This window comes from Bombina bombina, chromosome 6 (assembly GCF_027579735.1).
Source record: "Bombina bombina isolate aBomBom1 chromosome 6, aBomBom1.pri, whole genome shotgun sequence".
NCBI classification, from domain to species: Eukaryota; Metazoa; Chordata; class Amphibia; order Anura; family Bombinatoridae; genus Bombina; species Bombina bombina.
Genome location: NC_069504.1, coordinates 1070201666 through 1070212007, shown reverse-complemented (window position 1 = coordinate 1070212007; position 10342 = coordinate 1070201666). Strand labels below are relative to the sequence as shown.

At 34.8% G+C, this 10342-nt stretch overlaps 1 protein-coding gene across 1 annotated transcript in view; it reads left to right on the top strand.

The window, feature by feature from the left end:
• LOC128664193 (aldo-keto reductase family 1 member C1) overlaps nucleotides 1-9048 on the top strand; it is a 79436-nt gene extending 70388 nt beyond the window's left edge. The window contains exons 8-9 of the mRNA XM_053718957.1: nucleotides 5460-5542; nucleotides 8255-9048. Coding sequence (XP_053574932.1) covers nucleotides 5460-5542; nucleotides 8255-8297 — 126 coding nt within the window. The 3' untranslated portion in view covers nucleotides 8298-9048. The remainder of the gene's footprint in view (nucleotides 1-5459; nucleotides 5543-8254) is intronic.
• The last annotated feature ends 1294 nt before the right edge of the window (nucleotides 9049-10342 follow it).

Genomic DNA, 10342 nt, shown 5'->3' with positions numbered 1-10342 from the left:
CCATTTGCATCAGACAGCAAGTATTGTTGCTTTATTTACTAACTCAGTACACTGGGAAATATTGTTGTTCATGCCTTATTTACAAATTACAACTTAAGAGGTTTTGGACTACCTTTATTCTTTTGTACATTACTGAACCGAGCTGGAATCCGTATCTAAGTATTCTTTTACCAAACCTTAAAGGGACATGAAACCCAATTTTTCTTTCATGATTCAGATAGAGAATACAGTTTTAAACAACTTTCCAATTTACTTCTATTGTTTAATTTGCTTCCTTCTCGTGTTATCCTTTGCTGAAAGATTTATCTAGGCAAGCTCAGAAGCAGCAGATAACCTAGGATCTAGCTGTGGTGGCTGAATATATATATATATATATATATCGATTGTGATTGGCTCACCAATGTGTTCAGTTAGAAACCATTAGTGCATTGCTGCTCCATCAACAAATTATACCAAGAGAATGGAACAAATTAGATAATAGAAGTAAATTAGAAAGTTTAAAATTGTATTCTCTATCTGAATCATGAGAGAAAAAAATTGGGTTTAATGTCCCTTTAAGACTCTGCATTTCTCTGCAACTAATATTGAGCTTAACATATTCCTTTGCTCATATATGTAGCAGATTCATTATTTTATTATTTTTATTATTATCGGTTATTTGTAGAGCGCCAACAGATTCCGCAGTGCTACTCTGAGTATATCGCTCTATAATATTTAACCCTCTAAATAATGGAAATGTATTATTTGGGTTAACATATTTCAAGAGCTACATACACAAATTTATATATATTGGTAAATCATTGACATAATAATCAGGCCACAAGATATTTTGTAATTGGGAAGAAATGGATCCCAATGAAATAAACAGTCAATTTGCTACTTTAAATCAAGAAGTTGATTCTCTAGCTAGAGGTTTAACAGAAGTACAGGCTGAGAATTCTGTTTTAAAATCTTTGATAAAAGAAAGCATGACAACCAATCAGAATGACACACCTGAACCTCATGTTACATTGCCTGCTCCTTTTTCAGGAAAAAAAGCTGAATTCAGGGATTTTAAAAACGCCTGCATGTTATTATACACCATGAAACCTCGAACTTATTATAGTGAACGAATAAAAGTTTGTACTACTATTTCATTATTATCTGGTGAACCCAGAACATGGGCAAACAGATTTTTTGAGTCTAACGATCCAATATTGGAATCCCTTAATGATTTTTGACAATGTCTAGTTTGTATAAGGATTCTAATACACAAATAAATGCTGAAACAAAACTTCGATCTTTAAAACAAGGTAAAAGGAATGTTGAAGAGTATATTACAGAATTCCAAATGTGGGCATCAGATTCACTCTGGAATCAGATAACTTTAAAGAATTAATTCCGTTTAGGGTTAACTTTCAAGGCTTGAAATGCCAGACACACTTCCTGCTTTATTTAAGTTAAAGGGACAGTTTACCCAAAAATGGTCTCCCCTTTAATTTGTTCCCAATGATCCACTTTACCTGCTGGAGTGTATTAAATTGTTTACAAGTATTTCCATTACCCTTATATTGGCATTTGAATTAGTTTATTTAGCCTGTGGTATCCCCACCCATCCTGAAAGTTTTTGGCCACGAGGTCAAGCTGTATTAACACAACCAGTAGAAGAAATTACACTGTCAGTGGGTTATAGAAGAGATAAGGTAATACAATGTTAATTTCCATTGTTCTCTCCAAGTATTGGTGATTGGTTTATGGACAGATATAAGATAAAGAAGCAGGTATATTTACACAATGTGATAAAGTAATGAGATCCGATTATATCTACAAGCTCAACCCATTTTATTAGGTTGTGGCTTCAAAACACAAAATCAGCTAATTCATATACACAGATAAGCCTTAAAAAAAGCAAATCTCATACATTTCATACTCTGCAGCTGGTAAAAAAAGTAATTGGAAACACATTAAGGGAAAAACAATTTTATAGTATACTGCCCCTTTAAGTACAACACAGAAGGCTTAGAGAAAGAAAAGCAGAAAAAGAATCAAATGAAACTTCACCTAAGATATCTTTTTCAGTTTCTACTAGTCTTGAAAAGACTACCCCACTCCAATGGAAATTGGCACAATAAGAGGACCCCTATCTCAGGGAGAAAAGCTAGAAGAAGATTGACTGGTCTATGTATGTACTGTGCAGGCAAAGACCACATATTTTCGACATGTGCTTTATAAGCAAGGCAAAAGAAGGGCAAGAATACATACATAAACAATGTATCTTCAATTCTATTACCATAAGTATGTTGAAAAATATAAAATACCTACAGTATGTAAGTCAAATCCCATATTTGTCAAATTGATTGATGGATCTTCCATACAAAAAGGGCCAATTACCCATCATACCATACCCTTGCTACTTACCATATATAATGCACACACTGAATATGTTTCGTTTGACATAATTCCAATATCTCCATATAAGCTTATACTAGGTTTCCCATGGTTGTTCACTCACAATCCTACTATAGATTGGACTAAGAATTTAGTAACATTTACATCAGATTATTGTCTTAACACTGGTTTTCCACACACCACCATTTCCAGTCTTGAAAAATTGGTGCCAGAGGTATATCAGGATAGGTCTTGCGGACCTGATCCGTCAGTGCGGATCAGGTCCGCAAGACCTCGCTGAATGCGGAGAGCAATACGCTCTTCGTATTCAGCATTGCACGAGCAGCTCACAAGAGCTGCTGGTGCAACGCTGCCCACTGCTGACTCGTGGCCAATCGGCCGCTAGCAGGGAGGTGTCAATCAACCCGATCGTATTTGATCGGGTTGAATTGTTGCGATTCCTGTCCGCCTGCTCAGAGCAGGCGGACAGGGTTATGGAGCAGCGGTCTTTAGACTGCTGCTTCATAACTGCTGTTTCTGGCGAGTCTGAAGACTCGCCAGAAACACGGGCCATCAAGTTCCATTCGGAGCTTGATAGATAGGCCCCAGAGTGTTTACCTCCTCATAGAGTTTTTGACCGTCCTATAGATATCATTCCAGGGTCTAAAATTCCACATGGTAAAATCTACCCCTTATCTCAAAAAGAATTAGGACATTTACGTGAGTACCTTGATGTAAATTTAAAGAAAGGGTTTATCACTCATTCTACTTGACCAGCAGATGCTGGCATATTTTTTGTTAGAAACAAAGATGCTACATTGAGACCCATAATAGATTACAGAGCCTTCAATGCAGTCACTATTAAGAACAGATACCCTTTACCACTTATTCCTGAACTACTTGAACGCCTATCTAATGCCACAGTATATACTAAACTGGATCTGAAAGGTGCATGCAATCTTATATGAATAAGAAAAGGTGACGAGTGGAAGACTGCATTCAGGACAAGATATGGCTTATATCAATATCGAGTTATGCCATTTGGGCTGTGCGATGCCCCCGCAACTTTTCAACATTTTATTAATGAGATGTTTAGGGATCTGATATATGTGTGATAATATATCTTGATGATATACTTATATATTCCAAAGATTTTCTTGAACATAAAAAACATGTCAGATGGGTACTTACAAGGTTACTGAACATAGACTATTTGCAAAACTAGAAAAATGCCAGTTTCATGTAAATAAAATTACATTTCTTGGTTATGTTATATCGCCAAACAATATTCAGATGGATCCACCTCAGTAAAATCCCTTCAGAAATTTTTGTTTTTTCAAATTTTTATAGGAAATTCATCAGAAATGTTTCTTCTAAAGTCAGACCTCTTACACAATTAACCAAGAAAAACTACACATTCACTTGGACCCCTGAAGCACATGAAGCTTTCTCACTTCTTAAAAAAGACTTAATTATTGCTCCTCTGCTTGTAATGCCAAATCATAATCTCCAATTTTTCTTGAAGTGGACGCTTCAAATACAGGCATTGGAGCTGTTTTGTCCCAACGTGATGAATTCACTTCTAAGATACACCCTATAGGTTACTATTCCCAGACTCTACTTCCGACTGAATGTAACTACAGTATTGGAGATAAAGAATTACCATTACCATATATGTAGCAGATTCATTACTCTGAGTATATTGCTCTATAATATTTAACCCACTCATTAATGGAAATGTATTATTTGGGTTAATATATTTCAAGAGCTGCAAACACAAATTTATATATATTGGTAAATCGTTGACAGTGCTTTTTGTCATCCCATACAATATTTTTTTGTATCCCAGTGAATAAACTTACAGATATCAAGTAAGGTTTATGCTAGTGGAATTGTAGGCATACCTGGTTGGTCGGTGAGTGTGTCTGGGTGGTCTGTGGGTGGTGCCAAGGAAGTTCAGCAAATTGGGACATATAATGTCTGTCTCAGAGAGACAGAGCTCAGAATTATGAACTGGCCATCTCAAATATGTCCTGTAAAAGAAAGAGTTCTGTGTATGCAACACATACAGACAACAGTTTACCACAGAGCACTAACAGACCACAAGTTCAGGGCTACCTTTGAAACAAACAGGTTAGGTAGATTACCACACTGAGCTGCTGATTATATCACATACCTGTCAGTGGGTCCTGAGGGCTGGAGATTTGTATGCCCTTCCCTAACACATGTCTGGTGCTTAAAGGGACAGTTTACTCAAAAAATTTCTCCCCTTTAATTTGTTCCCAATGATCCACTTTACCTGCTGGAGTGTATTAAATTGTTTACAAGTAGCTCCTTTACCCTTATATTGGCATTTGAAATTGTTAATTTAGCATGTGGTATCCCCACCTATTCTGAAAGTTTGTGGCCGCGCGTACCAGCTATAGATAAGCTTTGTAAACACAGCCAGCAGAAGAAATTACACTCCCAGTGTGATAAAGCAGAGATAAGGTAATAAAATGTTGATTTTCCATTGTTCTCTCAAAGTATTGGTGATTGTTTTAAGGACAGATATAAGATAAAGAAGCAGGTATATGTGCACAATGTGATACAGTAATGAGATCTGATTATACCTACAAGCTCAAACTATTTTATTAGGCTGTGGCTTCAAAACACAAAATCAGAGCTTTAATATACAGAAATAAACCTTAAAAAGCTAATTTTCATACATTTTTTACTCTGCAGTTGGTAAAAAAAGCAATTGTAAACACATTAAGGGAAAAACTATTTTACAGTATACTGTCCCTTTAAACGGACATTGTAATAATTTTTTGTTTTGCTCCATCTAAAAACAGTGTAAATATGTTATTTTTTGTAATGACGTTCCTGAGTTGAATAAATAACTATTTCTTGACAGGCTTGTAAAGGGTTGTCAATATATATCATCTTAACCATGTGGTTGTCCCTATCACCCAATAAACAGAAATACAATAGTATGAGTTGTGTATTAATTTTCTGCTAGTTTCAATTCACATGCAAATTAAGTAGACATGTCATATCAATAATACTGTGCTGTTCTGCTGTCTAAAAGAATATGGCTGTTTTATTTTCAGGTCTTTGACTTCCAATTAAATGAGGAAGATATGAAAACTCTTGAGTCACTTAACACAAATAGTCGCTATACGCCAGTGACTATGTAAGTGTGGTAATTTTCTGTTTAGCGTTAATTTATTGCAGACTTGCTCAGTAAGGTATTCTAGGTCTATATAGCTGCAGAATGGTTCAAACTGAAATGTCTCTTAAAATGTTCTTTTTTATATTAAAGGTAAATACATAAAACTTTATTATTGCTAAAAAAAGTTGTCTTTGCCAAAGTGATAACATGCACATAACCCACTGGCAGTACCTCAATAAAGCAATAAAAGTGTTTCAACCATATGTTTGACACCAATTCAGGTCAGCATGTCTATGAAGAAAAGAGGTGTCAGAAGCTGACTGTGATTCTTTTTACTATGGGGATTTCTCCTACTTCTGCAATTTGTCAGTATTGTTTCATCTTAGCTGAGAGACGGAGTGTTCATGTCTTGTGAGTGAACACAGACAAATAGTGATGTCTGATGTAATAGAGAAATCTAATAGAAGAAAACAATGAGCAGTGGGAGGAGAAAACCTTACAGCAGGAAGTCACATAGGCATAATATACTTCAGATTAGATACAAAAATATAATTTAATTTCACTTATTTTTGTTTGATGTTTAACTCCTTTGACAGGGTTAAACACATAGGCAAAATCCAGCTTTGCAGCTCTGAGCAGACCACAGGCAATGATTGGCAGCTGTGTACAGTTGCAGAGCTTTAAACTCATAGTGCTAGATTACAAGTGGAGTGCTAAATATAATTAGCGCTCCATAGAGTAATACCAGTAATGTGTGCAGGTATGGAAGAAAATAAGTAAAGCACAATGCGATAGCTAGGAAGCATTGTGCTCGCGGCAGCACGCTTCCCTAGGCTGCAATGGGAGCCTTGTTTTGATCCTGTCAAAGACAGCACAGAACCTAAGCGCAGTGATGGTAGCAATATTAAATATATATGTATATTCTTATATATTTATGTGTTAATATATGTATGTGTATAAGCATGTACATATATATATTTACTGGGAACACAAAGTTCCCATAGACCGCAATGTAAAGGCACTTTTCAGTGCAGTTTTTTTTTCTAACACCCCTCACCCGCCAACTTTAAAGCCCTAAAACTGCCCAGTGCAGTTGTTTTCTAAAAAAAAAAAAAAAAAACTACTTTTTTTTTTTTTTTTTTTTTAAATAAACTTAATTAACCTCTATTTTGAGGGCATTTGGGGCACTTTTAGAAAATGAACCAGACATCTGACATCTGGTTAATTTTCTGAGCACTAATTGCTACCACGAGCTCGAGATAGCAATAACAAGTCACTTGTAATGGCTGGTTATTTATCGTGCATCTGCAAATGGACAAATTTGCCCATTTGCACTAAAAAAATAACATGATCTCACAATTTAGAGCTCGCTTCCATTGAACCGTAATTAGGTTTGCGTGCACTTGCAAACTGTTAAATATGCTGTCCGAAGTAATATTGTTTATCTACTGTTTCCAATGTCGCGTTATACCTCAATATCGGCAGCCGGACTTCGGCTGCCAAAAAAATCTTTGCGTCCCATAGAAAGTAATAGAAGTCGTTAATCGATAAATTATACCAGGTTTCCAATGAAAGCGCAAACCGTTAATACACTGTCAGAGGCTGTCGATACATTGAGAAATATTACACCCAGCTAAACTAGGTGTAAAAGAGGAAAATTGTGCTTTTTGAGACCTATTTTCTATTGAAATTATAAAACCTGCAAATAATGCAAGTGTTTTAATGTAGAAATAAATTGTTATAAGTAATATTTATTGTTGTCTCATGTTTGTATAGGAATAGTTAAACTTATATTTTAATAGAAATATTAGTATATATTTAAATATAATATATGCAAGAACATATCTACAGAATTCAAGCTAGACCTATGCCTAGGGCAGCAATACATATTACTTATATTTATGAAGTGGTAAATATAATTATATTAAAAAATAGTATTTGATTATTGTTAAAAAATATGTATTATAAATAAGTGTATCTTTATTTTTCTTGAGAGGTGATCACAGGTAAGGAGCACGGAAGTTAAATGTAAATTCTATAGCGTAAGGTCGGGTTACCTTAGCAACTAATTGATTTTCAAGAAATCCGACATCAGATGGAAGCATTAACACAACGTTAACTTACAGCTACACGAAAAGAGCAACTGCACGCAATGCGCAAAATATTTCAATGGAAACCTGGTACTAAAATGGAGCCGTAAATTACTTTTAGCTGCCGGCCGCTTCAGTAGCTTACGGCTCAATTTTTAACGACTCAATGGAAGCGAGCTCTTAGAGTGCAAGTAAGTTTGCATTAAAATGTAATTTAATAATGTTCCAATAGCTTTAAAGAGATACTAAACCCAATTTTTTTTTCTTTCATGATTCGGACAGAGAATGCAATTTTAAGCAACTTTCTAATTTACTCCTATTATCATTTTTTCTTTGTTTTCTTGGTGTCTTTATATGAAAAACAGGATTGAAAGCTTAGGAGACGGCCCATTTTAGGTTCAGCACCTGGGTACAGCTTGCTGATTGGTGGCCAAAAATGGGCCAGCTCAAATAAAGATACCAAGAAAATGAGGAAAAATTGATAATAGGAGTAAATTAGAAAGTTGCTTAAAATGGCATGCTCTATCTGAATCATAAAAGACAAAATTTGGGTGTAGTATCCCTTTAAAAGTAATGTTTCTTTTTTTTCTTTCAGGAATTCATTCAGACATTACTGATAACTGATTTCTATATCTTTATTTAGGTGGAAGGATCACCCCGAATACCCATTCCATGATGAATATTAGAAGGATGGGATTCCATAAACCTGCATCTTCAGCTGATCAGCATCTCACTTCTTACAGTTACATTATTTCCTGTCATTGAGTAAACATTGGCAACAAATCCAAATCATCAGGAGTCTTGAAACAATATATTTTACCTTTTGTATTTAAAGTGATGGTAAAGTTTCCAATTTGCATAATCAGATGCAGAATGGAAATGATAATTTTAGTTGGACTTTAAATTGTCTGTTCTAATGTTGATACTCTATAACTTACTTTTTAATATAGCAATGAAATTATAACATCCTGTGCTCCAGTCGCCCACTTCCAAAATAATGTTTTTTTTTTGTGACTTTACGGTTTCGACTGTTCCCCAATCTGTGCCTAGCCACAAAAAATAAATAAATCTGAGTGCCTTATGGCTTGAACGTGGATTGGAGAACAGTTCAAACAGTTGGCTCACAAAAAAATTACTTTTGAAGTGGGCTGCCAGATCACGGGGTATTATAATTTCATTGCTATATTAAAAAGTAAGTTATAGGGTATTTTCATTAGAATGGATTAATTAAAGTCCATCTAAAATATTGTTCCCAATCCAGATCTGATTATTCAAATTGTAAGCTTTACCATTACTTTAAATATATATAATTTAATATAATTGTTGTGATCAACCCTTTCTTTAAGAATCTTCGTTGTAAAGGAAGAGGCGTTAACAATTACTAGTAACCGTATCTTCAAATAGTGTATGATTTAAAAAATAAAACACTAAAAAACACTTGTAAAATTTTCAAGGAAATACTTCAACACCTTTTAATTTTTTTTTTTTTTTTTAGACTATAGTTTCAGTAGTAATTTGCAGAAGCAACTTATTTAAAGGGATATGAAACACAAATGGTTTCTTTCATGATTAAGATAGATCATGCTGTTTTAAGCAACTTTCTAATTTACTCCTATTATCAATTTTTCTTTTTTAGCAGCCCGGACCATTTTTGGTTCAGCACCCTTGGTAGCGCTTGCTGATTGGTGGCTACATTTACATTAAACATAATAAAAAAAATATTAAAGTTGAATATTTATTTTCATGTTTAAAGATATTTGTCTAGGAAAGACTCCAAGGTATATATATGATCGTTTCGGCTTTCTTTGAGATTTGTCAATGAGATGCAGCCATATTCCTCTAAGCACATTGGGCAAGGAGTCCATGTTTGTTAGTATTTGAATAATGACCCTTGGGAAGTCTCCCTTTGGGTGATGGGGAAAACCAGAGAAAGAAACACTGTACCAGGAATGAACAAGAGCTCAGTAGCTTGTTCTATGGCAAGTTACCCCCACCTGTCCAGCCTTTTTTAACCCAGTGTTCACATAGCAGTTTATGTTATTTATTCTTAAATACACACACACACATATATATATATATATATATATATATATACACACACACACACACACACACACAGTACTCTGCAAACGCCTTAGGCCACCATTTAAATTTGTTGTTTTAGCAAAGTTTAAATGACCATCCATATTTATTTTTCAGTCTCTTTATTAAGATACAAACAGAAAATACAAGAAATATGTACACAAAATATAAAAAGACACATTTTTCAGAACAAAATGGCTTCTTCAGCTAAAAGTCAGTATTTAGTGTGACCTCCCTTGGCACTAAGCACATCTTGAACTCTTTTGGGAAGACTGTCTTGAGGTTTTCTGAAGTAATCTTCTGGTATATTATACCAGGCTTCTTTCAGAACTTCTCAGAGTTCTTCTTTAGATTTAGGTTGTCTTTTATTTCTCTTTCTGTCCAGATGATCCCATACTGCCTCTATAATATTTAGGTCTGGACTCTCTAGGGGCCAGTCCATGACTGTCAGTGTTTTATCTGCTGTTTATCTTTCCAAATATGATTTCACTGCATTAGCAGTGTGCTTGGGATCGTTATGCTGAAAAATAAAACCATTCCCAATCAGGCACTTTCCAGAAGGAACGGCATGATGAATTAAAACCTGTATGTACTTTTCAGCAATTATGATCCCATCAATTCGGACAATATTGCCAACACCACTGGCAGA